At 47.8% G+C, this 24,835-nt stretch overlaps 1 protein-coding gene across 16 annotated transcripts in view; it reads left to right on the plus strand.

Annotated features, from left to right (window-relative positions):
* The window catches only part of NTM (neurotrimin), a gene marked incomplete at its 3' end in the record, with an annotated part of 1,328,870 nt that overhangs the window by 1,208,764 nt on the left and 95,271 nt on the right, over positions 1–24,835 (plus strand). For all 16 annotated transcript variants that reach the window (XM_079930756.1, XM_079930747.1, XM_079930749.1 and 13 more), the window contains one exon: positions 496–621. In XM_079930756.1, the coding sequence (XP_079786882.1) occupies positions 496–621 (126 nt within the window). The remainder of the gene's footprint in view (positions 1–495; positions 622–24,835) is intronic.

Consider the following 24,835-nt stretch of genomic DNA (forward strand, 5'->3'; position numbering starts at 1 on the left):
GAGGTGGAATCGCCAGGAATGTCAGTGGAAGCAGAGGTTCGGCCTTGATTCCGAAGGGCCTGGTTTGCTTGGATGAGGGGCTTGGGTGTTTTCAGGTGGGCAGTAGGAATGGTTGGAGGTGTTTAGGCGGAGACGTGATATGATCAGAAGTGCATCACATAAAGCCAGCCGTGACGCGGTGTGGAGCCGGAGTGGGCGGAGCGTGTGGGTGAGAGTGGAGACCGGAAGAGGGTGGAGGCTAGACCAGTTCCTGTGGGGCTGCAGTGGAACCATCCCTTTCAGACCCTCTGACATTGGGTGTACGTAGGAGGAAATAGAAGCTGAAGTCGAGGTGAGACGTTTCTTTCACGTGTAAGGTGATTCCTCTGATTCCTCCTCGACTCTGTAGCCCCAATATTGCCATCCCTGGCTTATTCCGCCAACTACCACTTGAAGACGACAAAGAAATGTTTAAGCAGGATTTTAATTTTCCTTCTACCTGTATTGTCTCCACAGTATCTCCCAAAATTGTAGAGATTTCTTCTGATATCTCCATCAACGAAGGCAACAATGTCAGCCTCACCTGCATAGCAACGGGTCGACCAGAGCCGACGGTTACTTGGAGACACATCTCCCCCAAAGGTGAGAGAAGCAGTTTGGTGTATCGTGTCGTGAGAGGAAGTGGGGGAATCGTTGGCCTTGGCAGGACGTTATGGCGCTGGTGACTTGGTGTCGAGGGTTCCCCCTTCTTGGTGGCCTGATACCAAGTTGCTCATGGCTCCACAGAGAATATCGGTGTTCTCAGTGCAAGACAGGCATCTCCTCTGAGATTTCAGAAATCGCACTGGAGGATGTCTCCAGTCCCTGGGAAATTAATCCCAGTTGTTTCTGGGTGAAGTGGTGGTAAGCTGTTCTGGGCCACTTTCCTGGTCACGTTTGGCAATGGAGGAGTCTGCTCGGTGTTGGTGGCATTGTTCAGCTGGCTGTTTTGTAAGAGAGAGAAGACACAAACACACAGTGATGGATGAGGGTTTGGGATGGCCATATGCCTACAAGGAAAAGTTCCACGTCGGTGCTGCTTCAAAGTGCCAAATATCTGGTCGCTAGGCCATTAGTCCTTTTGTGGTTTTCTTGTTGCTTTACTCTGATTAATCCTAATAACAAGTACAACTTAATGTGTGACTGAATTGCAAAATTCACTTTGTCTAAACGTCTAGATGTTTCGCAGGCCGGGCTAAGCGTTGTTTTGTGCTTTCACGGATTGAACATTAAACTTTTAGAATTTAAGGCAACATGCCATGTATTATTAAGCTGGCTTTTATGCGAGGTGCATTACATTATTTCATTAGTTCTAAAATGTCTATTGGGTATTTATATAGCAATAAACCACAACAGACAAGTCCCTGCTCTCATGAGCTCACATTCTCATGAGATGAGTAACCAAAATAATAATGTTAATAGTATGTGGTGATAAGGATGAGAAAATAGAGCAGGATACATTGACAGAAGGACAAGAGGTTTGGTCAGGAAAGGCCTTCGACAAGGGGACATTTGAGCAGAGACCTGAAAAAGATCCTTAATTTCACTGCTTATATCTGGCTAACGTGGAATGTATTTATGTACGTATGTATATATGCGTGTGTGTGTGTGCATGCCTGCATGTATGTATGAAGGTAAGCGCATTGCTGAGTCACGCAGGTTTAAGGAGGCTAAAGAAGAGATACACATGCTATAAAATAGATGAACAACAAGGACCTACTGTATAGCACAGGGAGCTGTATTCAATATCTTGTAATAAACTATAATGGAAAAGAATCCAAAAAAGAATATATATATATATAAAACTGAGTCACTTTGTTGTACACCCGAAGCTAACACAATATTTTAAATCAACTAGATTTCAATAAAAATAAAGATGCTAACGTCGCCACCAGCGTGGTTTGCTGGGTGTTTCAGGCTGAGTCCCCCTAAAGCAGACCCTGAGAAGGTGACTGGCAAACAAGAAGTTTATTGGAGGTGCCCTTGGGATCAAGCCTGTGGAAGGGGAGGGAGGGAGGCGGGGTCAGGCCGAGGGAGAGGTTGAGTTGCCATGATGACCAGGGAAGCATCTCTACTAGCCATGTGGGGCGTTCTGAAGATAGGATGAATTGTCCTCTCTTGAGGTTATGGGGGTGACCTTTTATGCCAGCACAGCGGTCGAGGTCAGGGAATTTGGGCTGTCCCCAGAAGAGCTGTGACCTAGGCCAGGCATCTCTCTTCGTATGAGACAGTCCCCATGAGGGGCTGCAGCCAAGGGCTGTCCGTCCACCCCCTGGGGCAGGCATCCTTCGTTCCTGAAGAAGGCTGTGCATCACAGGTCTACGACACCTGGACATTAAAAAAAATCAGTTGAAGACTACGCATGGGCCCCAGAAACCAAATTCCCTCTCTCAGGGTGACAGTTAGCCCTATGGAGGTTTTCAGAAAAGGGATGAGGTTTTCATTGTGTTTGGCCTGAAACGCTGGGAGCTGTCCCTAGCCACCGCTCCTGACACTACCACCATGAGCAAAGGAATCAGAGAGATGCTGGAATTTCTGCCAATCTCTCGACTGGAAACGACCTTACATGTGGACTGGCCCACAGTCTGGGAGGAGGCTTCACTGTGCATGAAGTTGTTAGTGTTGGAACTTGGCCCTGGGGCACATCCCAGGGTGGGGCACCCAGATGGACAGACTTTCTGGTCCATGGTGCACGCTGTTCATCACTGCTTAAGGCCAGGACCTCAGTGCCGCTGGACTCGAGGGCCGTCTGTGCCTTTAGCATACGCAAACATTCATCATCCCAGGTACATGGACTTTCCTTCTGTCAGGTGGCACCGCCGCCTCCATCCTCCAAGTCCCCTCTGTCTCCTGCTTGATGTCTTTTCTCATCCCTCCTCTGGCCTTGCAGCTCTTCGTTCTTTTCTGGGTGCCTCGCCTTTCCTTTTCCTCTCCTCTCCTCTCCTCTCCTCTCCTCTCCTTTCCTCTCTTCTCCCTCCCCTCTCCTTTTTTTTTCTTCTTTCCCTTCTCCTCTGTACAGCTCCTCTTTTTGTCTTGTCCTTTCATGCTTTCTGTTTTTGTTCTCCGCCTTCCTATCTCTCACAGCCTCCTACACAGCCTCCTTCTGTTTCATCCCACATTGTCATTTCTTTCTTCTCTCTCTTCTCCTCACAAGCACTTTTGTATTCCCTCTGCACCGGCACCCTCTCCGTTCCTCTTGCTGAGGTTCTCACCACTGTGCCCTAGCATCCTTCCCTCCCTCCTGGCCATCCAGCCGCCTCATTTCCCCAGGGGACTCGACCTGATGCTTCCGTTTTACGGGGGTTTTAGCTGCTATGGAAACAGAAGATGGATCAAGGGGAGAGGAGAAGGATAATCAGAATCTACCTGTGGATCAGAGTAATTTAGACGAGCAGCTTTTCCCAGATCTGTGGTCTGGATTAGGTAACGCAGATTCAAACTGATGCGACATGCCACACGGTAACTGATCACCCCGGGGCTCACGGGGTGCCGCTTCACGGTGACTGATTATTTGGAGATCAGAGCTGTCATCGGGCTGCTGCCCAGCCCGAACTGGCGCAGGAGACCCTTAGCAGCCGGGCCTTCATCTTGCCCCACTAAATATCTCCAAAAGGCTGCTTATTTTAAATAACTTAGGGACAAGATGTGGGTTCCTTGGAGAAAAAGATACGCTACACCTGAGCGAAGCCTCCAAAGGCAGAGGGCTGCTCTCACCCTTGCTCCCAGGCTCTGTGGGCAGATCACATTTCAATCAAGGTCATTCTTATGCTTACACCCATTAAGCCCCTGATGGGGGGCTGACCCTGGCCAAGCACTTTGCACAACCCTGATGGCTTCACTGCATGTTCTCTCCAGACGGGTCTGTTTGTTCTGTGCATTTCTGAAAACTCCTAGTTTCCTCTATCACAACTTATATGGGGCTGCAGTAAGCTGATATAAATCTCTTCCCTTTTAAAAAAAATTTATCGAGGTAACATTGGTTTATAACACATCGGGTTGGCCAAAAATTTGTTCAGTTTTTCTGTAAGATGTTACAGGAAAACCCGAACGAACTTTCTGGCCAACCCAGTACAAGTTCCGTGTATTATATTTTGACTTCTGTATGCACTACAGCGAGCTTACCACCAAAAGGCTAGTTTTCCATCCATCACCATACAGTTGACCCCCTGCACCCATTTCACTACCTCCCCTGACCCCACTTCCCCTCTGGTAACCATTACTCTGTTCTCTATATCTATGTGTTCGTTTTGCACATTTATTTTGTTTTGTTTTGTTTTCATATATTCCCCATATAAATGAGCTCATATGGTATTTGTCTTTCTCTGTCTGACTTATTTCACTTAGCATAAGGTCCCAGCCTTGACTCCTTTTATGTGGAAAAGTAATAAAGCAACGTTAACCACCGCTGTATCAGTAGTGGCTCACCCATCCAGATATACAGAAACTGGGAGTGATCTTATGGCGGGAGGGGTGTTGGGGGTCTTTCTCAGAAGGTGCCTACCTGGCACTTGACATCAGGTGGAGAAAATGTCAGTTGTACTTATCCAAGATAGAGAGGGAGGTAAGACCTCCCAAGCTACCTCTTGGCATTGCTGTTGATCATGAGAAGTAGTATCTCACCTGTTATTACTGGTTATATGTCTTTTTAGCTCCTTTCATGAACTTATAGCTCCCAGGAGTTCAAAGAGAAGATGCACTAGCTTTGTAGAGACACCTGCCCTCATGGTGCATACCTGTTTTGAAGGGTACAGGTGTTGCTTGTACCTGCACAGGCCTTGGTCTTTCCAAGAGGAAGAGCCCACGTCACTTCCTCACACGGGAATGCCGCCTGGAACTGCACGAATGTTCTAACGGCCCCTCACCGAATCCCACCTGTTAGCCTGCTGCTCCGGGCGCTGAAGGACCGTCAGTGGTCCCCAGGGTCCCTTAGACGCAACTCTCACTCATGACTCTGCATCTTGTCTTTTCCTTGTCTAGGCATGCAAGAATTTATTTTGTCATAGCCCTTATGCTCGAGTCTTTCTATCCAAAAGAATACCTTTAATGCTCTCTATTCCTCTGAGTCTTCTAACAGATAAACTCTCTCTCTCAATGTATTCTAAAGGCTCTTCAAGACTTCACACTTCATAAAAAAATTACTCTCAAAGGCCAATTTTCATGTCTCCAGTTTCTGCTGGACTGTCAGAGCTTTAGAGAGAAGGCTGAGGTTCCTGTATTTCCACATCCCTGGGAGCCGACCACAAAACCCAGATGAAGGCCTGAGTCCAGCCACCACTGCGTGGGCTCCACTGTACATATGGGGTCATGGCTCACCGAGTGTCCTAATGGGGCTGCCCTCTCGGCTGCACCTGCCTCACCCTTTATCCCACCAAACAAAACACTGAAAGTATCAATAACAATCTCACCAAGGCTGCTGAGAGAACACCTCCTACCTGGGTATTGGCAGGGGGCTCAGGAGGTTCCAGTGATCTGTCCGAAGAGATGTCCTGATTCCTGATTCATCAGTTCTTTGAGACCAGAGCCTATGTCTCTCTTTTCTTGGGTTCTTCACCTCCTAGCACAATGCCCAGCACCTAGAAAGCTTCTAAGAAATATGTGTTGATTCCGTGAACAGCCCTTGTGTTTGCTGGTGCCCCAAAGGGGATGGCCGTTCTCCTAATTCGAAGATTCCATCCCCATCCTTGAGGAATTCTTGTCCACTTTGATGTTGTGGTCCAGACCTGGTGTGTCTCCTGCTGAAGTCTCTGCTGGTAAGTCTCCAGGAAATTTTCTGTGGTCTTGAAGCCTTTCCCGAAGTCCGTCTGGTGGGGAAGCTGCTGTGCCAGGGCTGGACTTCTCCTTGAAGAAGTGACTCCTTTTCAAGTTCTCTTTTGCAAGGGTCAGAGTGGCTCACGAGCATCGTTGAAGTTGGGTCTTGCGCGAGCTGCCTTCTGCCCTCATCACCGCCTCACCGTGATCGCGCTCATGATGTCGGTGCTTCTCTGATGTGTAGTTCACCCGGCTCTTCCAGGGCACCTGATCCTCTTGCTGACTTACTCATCCCAACCCTACCTGTGCCTAAACCCGCAGTGGCTCCCAACAGTTTCATAAATCAATCCTGGATGTTCCCAGAGAGAGTGAATTCAATAATACATGAAAACTTGCTGCTCCTCATGGGTCAAACAAAGTTTAATACAAAGAAAGAAATCAGTACCCAAAAAAGAGACATATCGTTTAAAAATTTCTCCCCTCCATCCCCAGTGTGTGAATCGAGGTTCGGGTAGAGATGGATTGTTTCTTCCCAGGGCCACACAAAGACCCGGGGTGAGAGTGCACAATTAGAAGAAAGCTGTATGTCCACTGGGCTGCACACCACGCCCTAGCTGTGGAAGCCTTCTCTTGCCACGGCACGGGGTGGGCGCTTCTGCATGCCTTCCACACCTCTATCCGCAGGACTGGGCAACCTGCCTCAGCTGCCAGTCTCCCCCACTCCCACCTCAGTTCTCCTGCTGGAGTTGAAGGGCCCAGGGCCCAGTCGGCTGCCCTGCCTCTTGCCTCCCAGAGTCTTCAAAGGCACCAGCTGGTGAGGACAGAGTGACCCTCGGATGGGAGCCCTTCTCCTCTCGCCAGTGTTCTGAGCTCTCCCCGCCCACCTATTTCCCATTTGTCAGCACTGACAGGCCCTCCTCCCCAGCTAAGCAGGACACAGAAGCAGTAATTGGCACTGGAGGTATCACAGCTTGAGTTCAACCAGAGCTGGCAGGTGCCGCGACTCCGGTGACAGCTCTGCGGAAGAGTGTCAGGCGTGGAACTCTGGCGTGCCACTGGCTGACGTGGCACCCTGGCACTAATGAGCAGCCTGTCAGCACCAGCGTCAGGGGCCCCGTGTGGCACAGCAATCATTAGGATGGCAGACGAGAAAATCGTCTCCAGCAAAGAGGCACCGGGGATGGGAGGGAAGGAGGACAAAATGGAACTAAAGGCTTCACCTCACCCACCACCGATGTTCACCACCCAGCAGCAGGGAACCAAAAACAAACAAACAAACAAACAGGAAAGACAAAGATCCTTATGAAAGATCTCTATCTGTGCCGACTCTGGACAACTCTTGGAGTCTCATTTTAGTGGATGCCCTGTAATTAATGATACAGGCGATACATCTTTTCTGCCATAAGCCAAGGGGAACTCAATGACTGAATTATCTCTCCAGTCATGGCCAAGGTGTTGTGAAGCCAGGAATTAGCCTCAGTTCCCAAGAAACAAGGGCCTGAGGGGAAAGGAGGCCTTGAGATCTGTGGTTCTTTGCTCCCTGTCAGGGAGTCTCCCTGGAGGGGGCACCTGCTAAGCCGCCAGCTGCCCACCTATCTTCTGCTAGAATATTAGAGTCCAAGAGATACAGTTAAGAGAAGGACCCTTCCCTGTGGAGGCTCCTCCCACAGGTGGGCATGGGTGGGGACCAGCATGTCTGCCCTCTCCACCTGCTTCCTGAGGACAGGTGAGAATGGTCCAGCTGGTCCTTTCTGCTGAGCTGTTTGGAATGTCTGGCCCTTCTCTGAGGCTCTGACCACCTGCAGTGAGTGACTCCCTTTCATAGCTGGAGGTGACCTGCCCAAAACAGATGGGTTTGAAAGCAGGTCCAGCTGGATTTGGATTCCCTTGCACTGTCACTGCCTGGGTCACGCTGGGGCAGCAGTAAGCCTCTCTGAAGATACGCTTCTTTCTTGATTTTGTTCTTCTTGTCACGGCAGCTTGAGTTTCCGTGATCCGGCCCTTTACCCCAAGACCCCCGCACTGCAGTCACACTGGCAGGTTGAGGCTCGCCACCTGTTTGGCGTCTCCTTCTTGGACTCACTTCCACTCTCCTTAGACCATCTTCCCGCGGCTTTTGGAGAGAGTCCACTTTTGTTTTAAGACCAGGCTCAGATACTACCCGTTTGAGAGCCTCTGATGACTTTTCTTCAGTCGGAGTGCCTCGGCCCTTCCCGAGATGCCACGGCACTCTGCACGGCACTGATGTTCGCACTTACCTGCAGCTCCAGAGACCCCCCCCACTGCCGGACACCCCGGTGTCCACGGATCAGGGGAGCAGCAACAGGCCCCTCGTGGTCGTATTTTATCACCAGTGCTGAGCGCAGCACGAGACAGTGACAGGCCCTTTTGGGGATCATTGAAAGAAGTGTCCAATGGTGTAGGTACAGTATGTTTCTTCCCTTTTTAAAATTGAGTCTTTCTGGCACATCATTTAAAACAAAATCAGTTTTAGTGAGGAAAGGGGTAAGATCCAGGAGCTTCATCTCTGCATCATCATCTATTTCCCAAACCAGTCAAAGGAATTTGTAAGAAAAGCCTCTCCCCCAACCGTTGCCTCCCTGGTTGACCCCAGGCCTGAGCTTCAGACACTTCATCTGCAGAAGACAGATCACCGGGCCGTGTCAGGGTAGATTGGCGGGATGAGCCACGCTTCCCGATGCAGAGTGCCCGGCCAGCGACACACGGTAGGCGCCCGACCCCGGTACTTCCCAGCACCCAGCCAGCCCATTCCCCTTCTTTCCCACCCAGGAGACAAGAACAAAAGGGAGGAAATGAAATTTTTTTCCTCTGAAAAGTTTGAATCCTTACAAAAGCCCAAGCTCAGTCAACTGCCAGGAAGAACAGATCTTCGAAGGTGCTTAATCAGCACCCCCTGACCCCCATGATTTTCTAATTAACGTAGGCGCTTGATTAAAATTCCCCAAGTACCCCCAGTGGCTGTCCCAGGAGGGACAAGGAATTGCTATTGTGAAAGCTATTATAGTGGTCTGGTCGCTGATGGTGGGAGAAAAAAAAATAATTGCATCATAATGGAAAGTGGCAGATCTCCTCTCCCTAGGAACAGGGGAGCGTACGGTATTAGGTCCAACCTGTACAGAGAAAGCAGTTTCTTATGATGGAGATAAACCAGTGGTCCAACCTCAATACGAGGCAAAGTGATCCAGAAACTCATTAAGTAAACGGTTTAAACACAGACCAAGGTGGCAAAGAAAAAGGTAGAGTGAGACGTTTATAGATCACTCTTTTAACTCCGCAATTTTCTTTAACTGTAACATTATGGTTAGATAGATACATTTAGGGTAAAATTTGCCAGTGTCAATAAGGTTTTTTGTAAGTTTAATATTTATGATCTGGTTTAAAGCAGTATTATAGCTGTGCGACTTCCTACTTCAAAGAAGAGGAAAATCGTAAAAAGACCAGTGGGGAAATTAATGAGTTCAGCGTGCCTCAATTGAGAACATATGAAATCAAGCCTCAGTCTAGAAGCCAAGGGCAGGAGTGCACACCACAGACACTGTTTGTGGTTTTGCCCAATTATTTTAGAACCCTTGAAAGATGCTGTAGTCTGCCGAGCGCAGGCACCGCTAACAGCGTCCTCCCCCATGCTCTCTGGAGTCCTGGGCTATTTATGCGGGTGCTTGGTGACCGTTACCATGCAGAACTGTTTTGATGGAACAAGAAAGGAAACAGAAAAGCAAGGAGATTGTATTATCTTCCCCACCGAAGCTAACCAGCCCTGGCTCAGTTATTGCAAAGGCTGGTTAAAACGGCAGCCCCTCCAGGCCAGGAGACCCCCTCTCTCAGGAGCATCCGTGACAGGCAGCTCTCTGGGGGGTACAGAAGGGCCTCAGCGGGGCCTCACCCTCCCACCGTAGGCACGGTAACCTCCTCACTGAGGAACCCCTGTAGACCAGCTGAAGGCTTTGGGGTCCCACGGCCAGGTCCCACCAGGAGCTGCCGGAAGAGCTTGGAGACTGTTTCCAACCAGATTGTCCTGGCCACGAGGACGTCTCTGTAGCTCTGACTTTGCACCTCCTTTTCCATCCTGAATCTTACCTTGACCTGTGATGACTGCATTTTCCCTAGAGTCTAACTTGCAGAGTGGCTGTTATCCAGTGATTACAGTAAGGATTTGTGGATGTTCAGAATGTGCTGGCCGTTCTTCTAAACATGCAGCCTACTGGTATGAATTCTTCTCAACAGCGGTGTGAGTCCGGTCCTGTGATGGGCCACTTTACCAACGAGGGCGCCGAGGCTTGGAGCGCCAGGCAAGTGGGCCGGGGTCACAAGGCCGCAAGTGGCAAAGCTGAAATCCCACCCCCAGCGACACTGTCTCCAGAAGGCATGTGCTGCATGGTACCGTTATCTAAGGGTGGTCCCTGGACCAGCAGCATGGGGTCACCTTGTTTGTACCCCAGATCCAGGATGGGACCCAGAAACCTGCATTTTAGCAAATCCCCGGAGAACTGTGTTGCACACTTAAGTTTGAGAACCACTGCTGTGGGATATTTGCTCTGTGCTGGGCACTCTGCCTTACATATCTTATATCACCTAATTCTCATAAACGCCCTGACAAGTAGGCGTTATTTCCATTTTAGCAATGAAGAAATGGAGAGCTGAGAGGATAATTGGTCCACAAATTTTAAATGGCCAAGGTGAAATTCAAATTCAAGCTTTTCTGACTCCAAGTTTCATATTCTTTTTTTTTTAAACATCTTTATTGGAGTATAATTGCTTTACAATGTTGTGTTAATTTCTGCTATATAACAAAGTGAATCAGCTATATATATACATATGTCCCCCATCCCCTCCCTCTTGAGTCTCCCTCCCACCCTCCCTATTCCAACTCTCTAGGTCATCGCAAAGCACCGAGCTGATCTCCCTGTGCTATGCAGCTGCTTCCCACTAGCCATCTATTTTACATTTGGCAGTGTATATAGGTCCATGCCACTCTCTCACTTCGTCCCAGCTTACCCTTCCCCCTCCCCGTGTTCTCAAGTCCATTCTCTACGTCTGCGTCTTTATTCCTGTCCTGCCCCTAAGTTCTTCAGAACCATTCTTAAAAAAAATTTTAGATTCCATATATATGTGTTAGCATACGGTATTTGTTTTTCTCTTTCTGACTTACTTCACTCTGTATGACAGACTCTAGGTCCATCCACCTCACTACCAATAACTCAATTTCATTTTTTATGGCTGAGTAATATTCCATTGTATACATGTGCCACACAAGATTCATATTCTTATCCCTGCTTCACTTCTCACCCACGGCTTCTTCTCCATCTCTGGGACACGGCTGCTCTCTGTTTCAGGCCTCCTGCCAGCCCAGGGCCTGTGGTCCTTGGACGTCCAGGTTTTCTTAGTGTTCTTACAAGTTTACCCACACTCTTGTCCAGACACTAGACTCCAGGCTGGGCTCTGTGCTGGGCCTGGGTGTTCCATTCTTCCCACAATCTCAGACTCCTTTCAGTGGGTCTTTGCACGATACCTCTGAGCAAAGGACGTATAGCCCCAGCACAGATGCCAACCACTCCGTTCTCAGGTGAGGCATCTTCCTCCTGCGGAGCTGCCTGTGTGAACTTCACGCTCTCTCCCCCTTCCCCGCGCCCCCTGGACCACAGAGCATGCGTGGCAATGAGGTAGCTGCTCTCTGACTTGATTTATGTCTTCCTCATGTTGAATACTACCATTCACTCACACAATGGTGTGTCTTGTGCTTCGGTTGTTATTATTAGGTTGTTTTACACATTAACGGCTTTAGATATGAAAAGAAATTGCTGGATTCCAGGCTATGTTTTTCATTATCTGACTCCATGGAGTTTCGCTCTGTGTCCTTGTGGTATTTGGCATATTTCATCTTCCTAGGGGTGTAAAATGCTTGTCCTGCTGGAGCCAGGACAGTAGGAAAGCAACGAGCGGAATACCGATTCCCTTCTCGCAGATCCAGGGGCCGGCCCCCTCCTGACTGGGCTGCTCGTGCTTTCCAGATACTACTGCACAGTCAGCCAGCCTGTTCGTTGCCTGCGTATTTGGGGTGAGGGTTAGGTAGCCCTTCCTTCCCTAGGAGGATCATCTTACCCCTTACTTCTCTCCAACAGAGGTGGATTCTTCTATGCTAACCCCCTCTCCCAGCGTCCCCAAAACAAATCCCTCTTCTCTGAGAGTTCAGAGGAATGACTTTGGGCTTAATCGTTCCTCCACAGTAGATTCAGGACTCCTCCTGTTTAACTGGTCTGCAACCAGGAGGCCTTGTGCTCCTTCTTCACTTCCCTGCATCACTGCATTGCCCTTTATGGAGTGACTCACGGAGGTCACAGTGGTTGGAGATATTTGGCCAGTCATCTGCAATGATAGAGAAAGAAGAGTGGCTTTCTCCCTCTGTTGATTTATTTCCTCTGTCACACATCTCCCCGAAAAGGATTTAAGCAGAGAAGGTGACATGGATTCTGTGCCTGGGAAAACTCCTTGGCAAAACAATTTTCATTGCTCTTACATTGATTCAATCATTTACTCAATAATTGCTGTCGAGCACCTACTGCTATGCAGCTGTCTTAGGCCGTGGAGATACATGACAGGACAAAGCAGAAAAAAACCCCTGGCCTCACGGAGCTTCTATTCTACCGGGAGAGACAGAAAATAAGTCCAAGGATAAGTGAACCTGAGACTGTGTTCTATGGTAACTACTGTGAAAAAATTAACTGGATAAGAGGCAAAGAGATGATCAAGCATCCGTTTGGGGTTTGCAACCTTCCACAGAGTAGATAAGGTTGGGTTTATTAAGAAGATACCCTATGAAAGTTGGGAGAGAAGGCGTTTGGATAATTCCAGTGGAGCATTCCTGGAAGGGCAAACTGTGAATCCGAGGTCACGTTCCAGGATTGTCGCGGAGACCATGTGGCTACAGGAGATTTATTCAGTACCTGCCGTCCTCTCAGTGGACTCTAAGCTTCCTGAAGGCAAGGAGCGTGCGTGCAGCAGTGCAGAGCGTGGAGTCTATCCAGTCTTAGACCTTCAATAAGTATTTGTGTAACGAATGAGTGAGTAGAGTGAACACGGGCTTCTGGAGTGAGTAGTTGAGCATGCTGGGAAGTTATAAGGTTCAAGTCAGAAATGGTGGTCCCTTCATCAGCGACTTCAGGTTCTAGAGAGTGACGTGTCTCGTCCTGTGAAAGTGGTAGCAGAGGGCTCAGATGACGGAACAGGTCCATGGAGAAGCAGGGTCCAGGTAAGCTGACAGATCACCAGAGGGAACACTGAAGACAGTCCAGGTAACGGCCCAGGTGAGTGACACGTTGGGCTGTGATTCAAGTGTGAAAGCCCTCAAAGAATCATGGGGAGTTCAGGACACCAGTCCTTGGCAGCAGGTAGAGGAGAGGTACATGCAACATCGCCGGAGGGCAAGACCTTGGAAGAAGCAAGGTTTTCAACAAAAATGTGAAAGAGGAAAGGTTTTCAAACAAGCTTGGGGAGTAAAGAAGGCCATCACCCCAACCTCCAATGCCAAAACCAACAATCCAGGAAGTGCTGACCTCAGGGAATAGCTGGGTTTTAATTAATAAAGGCAGGTCAGGGGATGCTCAGCCTGGAGCCTGAGGTCTGGGGGAGCATTTTGCTCAGATAGTGGGTGTTCCAGAGGCAGAGCCATGAGGCTTGGAAGGTCGGGAGACATGAGGAATGACAGATCTGCAGAGCACTGATGGTGAAGGAGGCGGTCACTTGCTGCGTGGCACCCCCAACAGTGAAGCTGGTTGGATTTAGCCCCTGTGGTCCCCAAGGGAAGGCAGGGAAGCACATCTCACAGGCTTCGTCTGTAGCCTCAATCCCATTTCTTTCTGAGCCCGAAGGTGGGGTGGTGACAGGAGGTAGCTGTTGGCAAGGCCAAGCCTTCTTGTGTTCCAGAGCTGGGAGACTGACCTTTAGGGAGCTACTGAAAGGTCAGAGTCAGAGGTCATGAGATGGCAGGAGTGGAGGATTAGTATGGAATTAAGAGATATGCAGGGGACCAAATTGCCACAAGTGCTGATGGCTTTAATGTGGGCGGGAGTGAGGGTAGATACTAAGCTGAGAAGGGGCCCCGTATTTCTGATTTGGCCTCCCTCGTTGCCAGGTTTGGGGGACTAGGGATTATCTTTCTGGCTGTTCTCCCATGTGGCGATAGGTAGTATGTTAGGAACCAACTGGTGTCTGATTTATTTCTGCCTGTTGATCCATGTGGGTTAGTTTCCTTTTCTCCAAAGATGATCTCATAACAACCCCAGACATATTTATTTATTTATTTCTAGAGAATCAGGATTTATTCGATTGAACAGAAATGATAGAGTACAACAGAGATATGATAAATAGGCAGAAATGCATCATCTTTTATTCAACAGATATTTTTTGAGTACCCAAAACACGACAGTGCATTGCAGTGAGCACAGCATTCAAGGCCTCTGTCCCACGGGACTGCCATGTGGGAGTAGGTGATATTCAGTAAACAAATATGTGAGCCGATGTCAGGGAGAGATAGTATATGGAGAAAAAGAAAACAGAGACAGGGCAAAGAATGATTCTGGTGCTCCTTTGGTTAGACTGTTGAGTGAAAGCCTGAGCAGAGACCTCGGGAGCTGAGTGAAGTGAGGCAGTGAACTGGTTGGACTAAGAAGGGGGCGTTCCAAGCAGAGGGACCTGTACGTTCCAAGGCCATGAGCTGCAGAGACCTTTGGTGTCTCTGTGCAACAGCAAGAATGTTGATGCAAAGAAGTGACATAGGATGGTGTGAAGAGAGTCAGGAGTCAGGTCATGTAGTGCCTTGAAAACCAAGGTAAAAACTTTGGCATTTGTTCCAATAAAAACACTGGCAAGTTTCAAGCAGGAGAGCGAACTGAGCGAATAAATGTTGTTAATGGGTCACGTTTACGGTTTGAAGAGAAAGACGGGGTAGAGGGGTGGGGGCGTAAGGGTAGCAGCTGGGATACCAGTTAGGATGCTGTTGCTTTAGTCCCTCAAGAAGTGATGGTGGGGTCCAAGACGGTAAGACCATGTTTAGTCTGGAATGTATTCTGCAAGCTGACAAGGTTTGCTGACTTCCTAGCTGGACGTTGTGAGAAAGAGTTAGGAGTCAAGGTGGATTCTAAGGTTTGTGACCTGTGCCAACTGGTGGCTGCTTCTCTCAGTTCCTGCCGTCAGGAGCTCCAAGAGGAGCAGGCTTGCAGAGGAAGAAGGGAGCTGGTGCCTTACGTACGCAGGTGCAGATGCTGAGTAGACAGTTGGCTGTGCAAGGATCCAGAAGCCAGAAAAATTAATCCAGGCGTCGTCAGCATGCAGATCGTGTCTGCATCCATGGGTCTGGTTATCGCCACCTACTGGGTGAAGATAGATAGAGGAGAGATCCGTGGACCGGGCCTCAGGGCTTTCCAATATTGAGGTGTTAGAAGACGAGGATCCAGCAAAGTTGATTGTGAAGAAGTGGCCGGAGAGCCGTGAAGGAAATCTGAAAGCCAAGTGCGGAGAACGTTTCATGGACGGAGGGGGTGATTAATATCACATGTGTTGCTAAGACCTTAAGGGAGATGAGAACTGGCAGAGTGCATTTACACAAGACATTGGTGAGAAAGGTTCCGATGAAAGATCGTAGATAAAGATTAATTGGAATGGGAGAGAATGTGTGGAAGAAATGGACAGAGTAATAAACTTTTTTGGAGAAGTGATGCTCTAAGGATTAGCAGAATGTGGGGTTGGCGGGGAGTGTGAGGTCAAAGGGATTTTTCCCCGGAGTCCAGTCTGCAGCCCGGCCACCCTTGGCCACTCTCCGGCTGTTATTGCTGGGTAATTACCCGCCTTCGAGTTCTCGGTCATCCCTCTTCCTCAGATGAAATAAGAAAAGGATTAGCTAAGTCTTGTCTCTGCTTGTGGAGCAGCCTGTCAATTTTGACCTTCAGCCACATCACCCCAAAGTTTCTTTCTGTGGCTTTTGAGTGCTCTAGGAAGTTCGAGCTGAAGTCACCATGTTGCTAAAGCAACTGCCCATCTCTGACCCTGAGAAGCATCGCCTGGAGGAGAGCCTCTGCTGCAAGGTCTAGCGAGGGTTCCGCTGGGGACTGATCATTGAAGCACTTACTTCTTGGAGTGTGAAACCGCCCAAGAGGAGGAGCCTGGGGGTGTCGGATGATTTCTGCCCATCCCCCAACCTCTCCCCAGGGACCACGGAGAAGTTCTCAAAGTCCTCAGTATTTGACCCTCCTTGGCTTGATACTCACCTGGAGCAGGATGTCTGCATTCATCTTTTCTTTTAAATCAGAGCAGGAACCAGGTGAGCCTGGGCAGCCTCCCCCGACTCTGGCCACGTCATTATCCAAGTGAAGCCCCCATCTTGCCCAAAGAAAGCTTCCTATGGATGGAAGGAGAAGGTCAACTGAATGCCTGGAAGTGTGGACAAATACAGCCTAAATCCAGTTCTCTAGGGTGATATTGTCTGGGGGAAATACTTCAGCTTTTACAGATGTATACCCTGGAAATTCTGGAAATAGCCCTGCTGCTTCACTGTTGCTGAGCCCGGGTCAGATGGGGCAGAGGAAGCAGACGATCTCAGTGTTCAGTCTAGAAAAATGTCACGGTTGGGGGAGAGCTCACCAACCCGGAAGAAAGCACCTGCTGTGACAGGTAGCAGTGTCTCAGCATCCATTCTCCTTGCCCCATTACCTTGTCCCCATTTCCTCTGAGAGGGGAAAACCCCGGAATTGATAAGGCACATTGTGTAAGATGGAAGGACTGGAAGGAACTGCTTCCATCTCGCTCTGCGTCTCTATTTCTACCCAGAGCCACATGACCCTTGAGAATTCAGGACAATTTAGCGAGGGCGAACACAACTTTTTCTTCAACGTTATTTTGCTCCCTTTGGCTTTGCTGTCAAGTGTCCACGCTGACCAGTCCTGTTCTCCTCTTGAACGGTCACATTTCTCCATGTGTTGATGTGTTTTCTCTCTTTATCACAGCACTTTCCTAGGCCTCTTGATTTGGGTCACTCAGGTGTTGTCACGGCTGTAAGGACCTCTTGATGAGAGCCCCACTTCACTGTCATCACACAGCCAGCAGGAAGGAACCCAGGACCTCTCGGCAAGCCTGAATTCTTAGGAGAAGCTAGTGGTTCTGTGCCTGAAAATGCAAGTGACAGTAATGAAGAAAATAGCGGCAGAGTCTAAAATGGTTAGATACTATTTGTATGAAAAGGAGAGCCTGAAAGGACCGTCCTCACCGCCGTCCTCCTCAGCGTTATCATGTCCTCCCCCGCTTCATCGTCGTCGTCATCATCATCATCATCATCATCAACATCATCATCATCATCATCATCGTCGTCGTCATCATTATCAACCTAGTACCTAATATTTTTGTCGTAGGTTGGCTGTGCTCCAGGCACCTTTCTAAATGTTTTACCTGCGTGAACTCTTTAATTCCCTTGACAGTCTTCTGGCGTAGGTGTTATTAATGTTCTTTTGTAGGTAAAGGAACCCGGACCCAGAGCACTCACTTAAGTAACTCGCTCAAAGACACACAGTAGGTTAGGAGGTGGCCAAGACTTAACCGGCCACGTTGGTTGCAGGGGCCTCACTCTGAACCCATTAATCTACTGCTTGCCATTGTCCTGTTTTATTCCTGACAGCAAAAATCAAGATGAATCGGCCCAGCTACCAAAGGAGGTGCCAACTCAGATCATCTTTTTTTTTCCCCGCTGGAATTCAAGTAGTTTACACCAATTTTAATTTTTAAAATATTTTCATATTTTCCTTCGATTCTCTAACACCCCTATGAAGTTACTGTTGCTATTAATTTTATTTTACAGCTGAGAAAACCCAAGGTTGGAGAGTCTGTGGTTTCCCAAAGAAATTTAGCTGCTGAACTCTCAGACTAGTCCTGAATATGTGACTATCTGCTGATTCAGAATCCAGGGTTTTGTTCTGCCCCACTGTCCATCAGATCACGTGATGTACCCCAAAGGCAGGCTCTGGGGAGGGGAATGACCAAACCATCAAAGGGGGCGAGTTGCCAGCAGTCACCTCTGTTGGTGGTAGAAGGGGTAAATGGCAGGTAATAGCCTGTCACTCGGGTGGACATTTGTCCTCTTCGGCCTCCACATTCTCTGTGTAACAACTCCAGGGTCTCAGCAGCTGCTTCTGTCTATCACAAGGCAGGCAGGAGAGGGCAGCCTTCCCTCCATCCTGACTACCGTCATTGACTCTGCGCTCCTCTGAGCAAGTAGTTTAACCTATGTGGGAGAATCCCAATAAAAAGTTAATTACAGCCCTGTGTCTATGCGGATTTTCAGAAAATGACAATTAAATACAAATAAGTTACTCAGAAACCAGCCTCTGAGAAAGTACAGCTTTCAAGGCAGAGGACTTTCAGGCCTAAGAGTTGACGGGTCTCTTTCAGGTACAAGGGGCTTGGAGGGAGATGTGCTGGGCGGGTGGGTGACAGTGAAGTTAATAAAGGTGATAAAAAGAATAGTAGCAAAGGCTTATGGTGTTCTTACTACTGTATGCCAGCGCTTCACCCGTGCCAGCTCGTTTAATCTTTGGAACAACGCTGTGAGCTTAGATTCTGTTATTACCCATATTTGACAAATGAGGAAACAGGCACAGGTATTCAGTAACCTGCTGCAGGTCAGGTAGCTGCTAAGAAGTAGACCTGGACACCGACCTTGGCCTTCCAGATCTCTCTGTGGATACTGGCCCGCTGCCTGTCGTGGGCTTGGACTGGGTTCCGGGAACTGGGCCTGAGCTTAGTCAGAGGCACGGCAAGGTGCACTTTCACGACTCGAGTTCTGATTATACTGCTTTCTAAGCGGTGTCCACTTAGCACTTTGCCCACCCTCTGAGCCTTGGTCATCGCACCTGTAAAGTGAGTATCTCGATAGCGTTTCCATCCTGGGCTTCTTGTAAAGATGGCGTGAGTGGGGCATGTAAGTGCGTTGCCCTGTGCCGGCAGAGAGCGATGCTCCGTAAACGTTTGTCACAGAGGTGGTGCGGGCGTGCGCACTGGACGTGTATGGCGATGCATTTTGTTGAGGCTAACACCAAACACCACACTGTAAAGCAACCATACTCCAATAAAACTTAATTAAAAGATACAAAATTAAAAAGAAATAGAGGGCGTGATGAGCCTGCCCTCGACGGTAGCCTCTCATCTTATTTTAAAGATGAGCAAACCGCTCAGAACATGTGGGAGGCGCCATAGGTCGTATGTGGCAGGTGGAATGTGGATGCCCAGTCTCGTGCCTTTCCAAACGCCCCCTCTCACCTAACACAGAGCAGGCCCAACGCTGTTTTTAAATGACCGCTTGATAGAAGGGCCACATTTCCATCTCCTTTGGACAGCCCTTCCCAGAGCCTCGGTTTCCCCCTTGGATCAAACCTATAGGCTCTTCTGATGTCCCCAGTGAACACTGGAGGCTCCTAACAAATGTCCCTTGGATGGAGACAGTGAATGGCTGACTGGTAAGTGTCTCCTCACCATCCTGTCTTTTACCCGCAAAAGAATTAAGTTCACAGTTAGCAGCACCTGATTTGGATAGAAACAGAAGTTGAATGAAAATAGCAGAATGTGACTGAGATTTAACCCAAAGTAATACTTTGTCCTAGGGTGTTAATAAACAAAACCACAAATGGAAAAAAGACACTTATCTGGCCTGTAGTGATTCAGTATTGAATTGGGAATGCGTTCTGTTCTCATTTCTGTGAAAGCAATGCTCTAGCGCCGTTAAGGGAGTCCAGTCTGCAGAGACGGGGGCCTGACAAAGACCTCCCTGCAGTCCCACTTCCAAAAAAAGTAGCTTGGAAATAGGGTCCGTGCTGCCCACAGGACTTGATAAGGTCAAGGTGTTTCGCTGCTGTGCACATGCGATGCCTAACTGTCACCTCTGGGGACGTTTCCATGCACCTTTTAAGACGGAAACTCTCTTCTCTGCCTGGCCAGCTGCATAGAGCAGCCAGTGGGAGAAGGTCGGCTTGTCTGCTGCCCCCTGGGTGCCACAGCTGCTAAGGGAGTTGAAGGCCAAGTGGGAGAGGGCCAGGAGGGTCACAGCGGTGTCTCTGTCAGGATGCAATTTAGGCACAACAGGGAATTGGAAACTTCCTGTTGAGCTGCCGTCACCCTAAAAATGTCTCGCCTGGGAGAGTCCTGCAGCTGGCGAGTGCTGAGAACCCAGCCCTGCAGAGCTCTTCCCGTCACGTGGACTATAAACTTCCCGCTGCAAGAATAAAGGAAGGAGGTGCCTGCCAAGTGCACAGAGGGGGAAATGCATGTGATTTCACCCTCTGAAGACATACATCACATTGGGCAACGTCAGGGGGCAAAGAAAAGGAGGAAAGAAAGTAAAGAGTGTGCTGGGGAGCTGGCAGAGGATAGATCGTCGGGTCTTCACTGAAGAGACTCCCTGTGAAATGGGGCAGCCTTCCAGGGCCTTCCATCAGGCACGTGTTTTCACGGTGCAGCTTGGCTGTCTCTGGTCTGCACCCGGGAAAGGAAATCCTTCCATGCGCAGATGCCCACTTGGCAGCGCAAGGTCACCCAGGAGGAGAGCCGCGGTCAGGGGTGGAGGGATGTGAAGAGTGCTTTTGTGGGGGCACTGGATTCGACTCTTTGCTCTGCCGGCTACTAAGTGACCCTCCTGAAGCCAATCAACCTCCCTGAGCCTCTGCCACCTAGTCCATAAAACAGGATCAGAAAATGGAGATCAGCAACCCCACATTCCAGGTGCTTGGCCAACATGAAAACATTGTGTGTGTGGTCCTTTATTAATAACCAGTTCTGCATGAATCATGCATATTCTCCAGGGTGATGCCAGGAAAGTCATGAAGGCAAGGAGGGGAGACGTGACCCCAGCACAGAGCAGTCTTTTCTAAGACAAAGACGTTTTTATGTTTCTGAAACGCAAACTTGAAAAGCAAATGATGTGACCACTGTTTGTGACCCTTGGTATAAGAACAATACTTCTCCTGTGTTCCCGTTATCTTTGTCTTACTTTTATTAATGCAGCATAATTAATGTCAAAGTTCTCCTAAGCATTTCAGAAAGGCTACCTAGAATATAGCCCAAGTGAGAAGAGTTGAACCTGGAAATTGTTTGAAAAGAGCAGAACAGCGGGCCACAACTGCGCAAAACAGAAATTGCAGAAATCAAAAGGGAAATTGCAGGGCGACAGGAATATTCGGGTTGGTGCTGGTTTCAGGATGAGACCGGGATCTTTGGCTTCCGCAGCACTCAGGATCTCCAGGCCAGGGCTGATTCTCTTTGTCCTGTTTCACAACGACAGGGATGGGGCTGGCACGTGGGCCACATCCCACCTGCTAGCTGCTTTTGAACAACCTGTGAGCTCAAAGAATTTTACATTTTTGATGGCTGAATTTAAAATGAAAGAAGAGTAGTATTTCATGACATGTGCAAATTATTTGAAATTAAATTGTTTTATGAGAACATAAAACAAAGTTTTATGAGAACACACCACAGCCCTTTGCTTATGGGGGCTTTCCTCTTCCAGCGTCAGAGCTCAGTAGTTTCAGTGAGGCCGTGTGTCCTGCAAAGCCTAAAATATTCACTATCTGGTCCTTGAGAAAAGAAGTTTGTCAGTATCTGCAGTACATGAAGACTGGCTCCTTTTTCAAAAAATATTTTTGGAAATACAGTTGATTTACAGTGTGGTGTTAGTTTCAGGTGTACAGCAAAGTGATTCAGTTAGACATATATATATATATATCTATATACATTCTTTTTTTTACATTCTCTTCCCTTATAGTTTATTACAAGATACTGAGTATAGTTCCCTGTGCTATACAGGAGGTCCTTGTTGGTTATCTATTTTATATATAGCAGTGTGTATCTGTTAATCCCAAACTCCTAATTTATCCCTCCCCCTTCCCCCTTTGGTAACCACAAGTTTGTTTTCTATGTCTGTGAGTCTATTTCTGTTTTGTAAATAAGTTCATTTGTATCTTTTTTTTAGAGTCCACATATAAGTGACGTCCTATGATGTTTGTCTTTCTCTTTCTGACTTCAGTGTGACCATTTCCAGGTCCATCCACATTGCTGAAGACTTGACAGTTGTGGTTGCTGCTATGAAAATTCTTATTTTTATCCCTGAGCTCCCTTGGTTCTCTTTCCTGTTGTCCTGTGAACTTGCAATTATGGTTGTTCTTATCCACATTCACAACCATGCAAGAGTGATCCTTTCAGGGGGGCCATGCCTTCCTCAGGGGCTCCTCGCTGGCTCCCAGATGTCACGCTCCAGTTGACAGCTACATCTTACCTTGGTTTTGACCTCTGCCAACACAAGGCTCTTACTTGCCTGGCCCCGGAAGAGCACTTCCCTGACTTTCACACTGTTCTATCCTCCACGCACTTTGCCTTCTTCTGCCTGGAGGGATCAAAACAATCCATCCCTAGCCCTGGGTCTTTGATCTCATAAGCTTCAAACATGATCACTCCTCTGTTGTTGATTCTGATTTTACCCTTGGGGGAGTTGTTCAGATGTCGTTGCTGTTTCTCTTGTTTATGTGGCATTTTGTGGTAGCATCTGTTCCTGCCTTTGCTCATAGTCTAAGGCTGGGCATCCTCTTCTGGGAGGAGCAGGTTTGCTTTAAATCAGCACCTTCCGACCCCCACCCCCATGTGAGTACAGATGCCTGAGCTCCTGTGCTTTCACACCCTATCTGACCATCACCAGCACTGCCCACTGCTCCCTGTTTCTGTCTGAAATAGGTCTGTAGCACTGAGTTTATTTGTGAAGCAGAGGGAACAGGTCTTATATGTCCTGAATGATCATGGTCATACAGACTCTTCTCAGTTTATTACTTTCCTTCTGAAATTCTCAGGCACCTGCTCGATGAATAGTCTTTCAGAATCCCATCATTATGATTTCATAGTTTCAAAACTACTTTCCACGTTATTATAATAGCAATAATTGACCAATGATAGAAAAGGATCATTCTGTCCAAGAGATTTCTTTTCTATTGAGATGGGCTTTGAAATCCTGTCACTCACTTTCAAAAGCGAATCCCAATCTTTACATCAGAAAATGAATAAGTGGTTCTTGCAACTGTTGGAAGTACAGGTGTTATTTCCGTTCTTCCCAATTCTTCTTCTTTTCAGAACGTTTAATATATGTTTTCAAAAATTTTATCATCATAAACTTAACCTTTAGAAATAGATTTTCAGTTTTAAATGCTAGTAAGATAGGCTTGGAAGAGATAAGATATTGAGTTTAAAAAACTAGACCTTTGGTGAGCTCCCGGCGAACGTGCCATATCATAAACTAATTCTTGCCCTGGGACAAAGCTGGATTTGTTCATTCATTTCCCCCTTTTCTGTGATTCACAGAGCTCCCTATGATCTTAAGGCCCTGTTTCAGCAGAAGTCAGAGTCATGGCATTCCCTAATGTCAGTGGGATAAATTCTGGAACAAAGCCTGGATCCTAAAGTCAACCCACATAGGTTTCCTGAGGCAGAGCAGTCTTCATTAAACACCACTGCAGTCATGTTTGGTGATTGTGAAAAACTCTGGAGCCCTGTGATGGCATCAGTGGGAAGCAGGGTGTGTGATCAAACACCCATCAAGCTGTAATGGTTCTGTGTATGTGTGTGCATGTGGGTGTGCACGTGTGTGTGTGTGTGTGTGTGTGTGCATGTGCGTCTTTACTTCCCATGCATCTCTAGCCTCCAGACTGTTCCTCCTCTTGTGTTGTAATTAAATTGGTTGGAAAAGTGGAGAGGTTTTAGAATTAGCCGATGCCTAGGATGTAGTACATTGGGTAGCCCTGGAATGGGAGGGAAAACTATGAAAATGAAATTCTTTTTCTTTTTTCCATTTTTCTTTCTTTTTTCCTCTCTCTATGTACCACTAAAGAACTCCATGCCCTAGGAGAGTCCCTTGGGCTTTGTGCCAGTTAGCTGAGGTAATTTATGCCGAGACACATGTGATCAGAGACTGTCCCCACCAGAAGCATCGGCAGTTCAACAGCTGACAGAGTCAGGTGTTGGATGGGTTTCCAAGTCAGTTCCTCAGAATGCTCGTGGGCCTGCTTATTCTCTCATCATTAAGGTTTTTTAAAGTGAATCCCCTGGGAAAGCTTGCAACTAATTAATGTTCACCTTTGCATATACAGTCTATTTGAACAGTATGGTGCTATTAACAAATACCAGAATTTGCTATTCAGTGAGACCCTCACTCATCAGTAGGGCTGCCCGTGCTCAGAGCCACTTGGAAGTACCTCTCCTGAAAGTGCAAGTTTAAAAACTAAACCATCAAGTTTTTGACTAAAGGAGCATATATGCGTACTCTAGTCAAAACATTTGATGGCTATATATATATATATATATATATATATATATATATATATATATATATATATATATATATAAAAATGTAGGGCTTCCCTGGTGGCACAGTGCTTAATAATCCACCTGCTAATGCAGGGGACACGGGTTCGAACCCTGGTCCGGGCAGATCCCACATGCCGTGGAGCAACTAAGCTCATGTACCACAACTACTGAGCCTGTGCTCTAGAGCCTGCGAGCCACAACTACTGAAGGCTGTGCACCTAGAGCCTGCGTTCCGCAACAAGAGAAGCCACCACAATGAGAAGCCCGTGCACCGCAATGAAGAGTAACCCCCGCTCACTGCAACTAGAGGAAGCCGCGCACAGCAGTGGAGACCCTACGCAGACAGAAATAAATAAGTTTTAAAAAATGTATAGTTGTGTGTATTGTATCTATGTATACATATGTAGTTTTGGATAACGTATTTATATACAGCCGTCAAAGTAGATATAATATATAGTAATTATTACCCTATAATAATATATATGATGTTATTACTAATCTAATACATGATACCCTGATCCAAATGGCTCTCTACGAAAATAAAAGCCATGACCAAAGGATGATTTTCTTGTCGTTGAAATGGTTAAAAACGTCCCTAAGTAACTTTTTTTTGAGCATTTATTCTTTGCCAACCCTGTGCAGAGTGCTCTCCGTCTATTATCACATTTGATCTTCA

The sequence above is a fragment of the Stenella coeruleoalba genome (assembly GCF_951394435.1).
Source record: "Stenella coeruleoalba genome assembly, chromosome: 8".
NCBI lineage: Eukaryota > Metazoa > Chordata > Mammalia > Artiodactyla > Delphinidae > Stenella > Stenella coeruleoalba.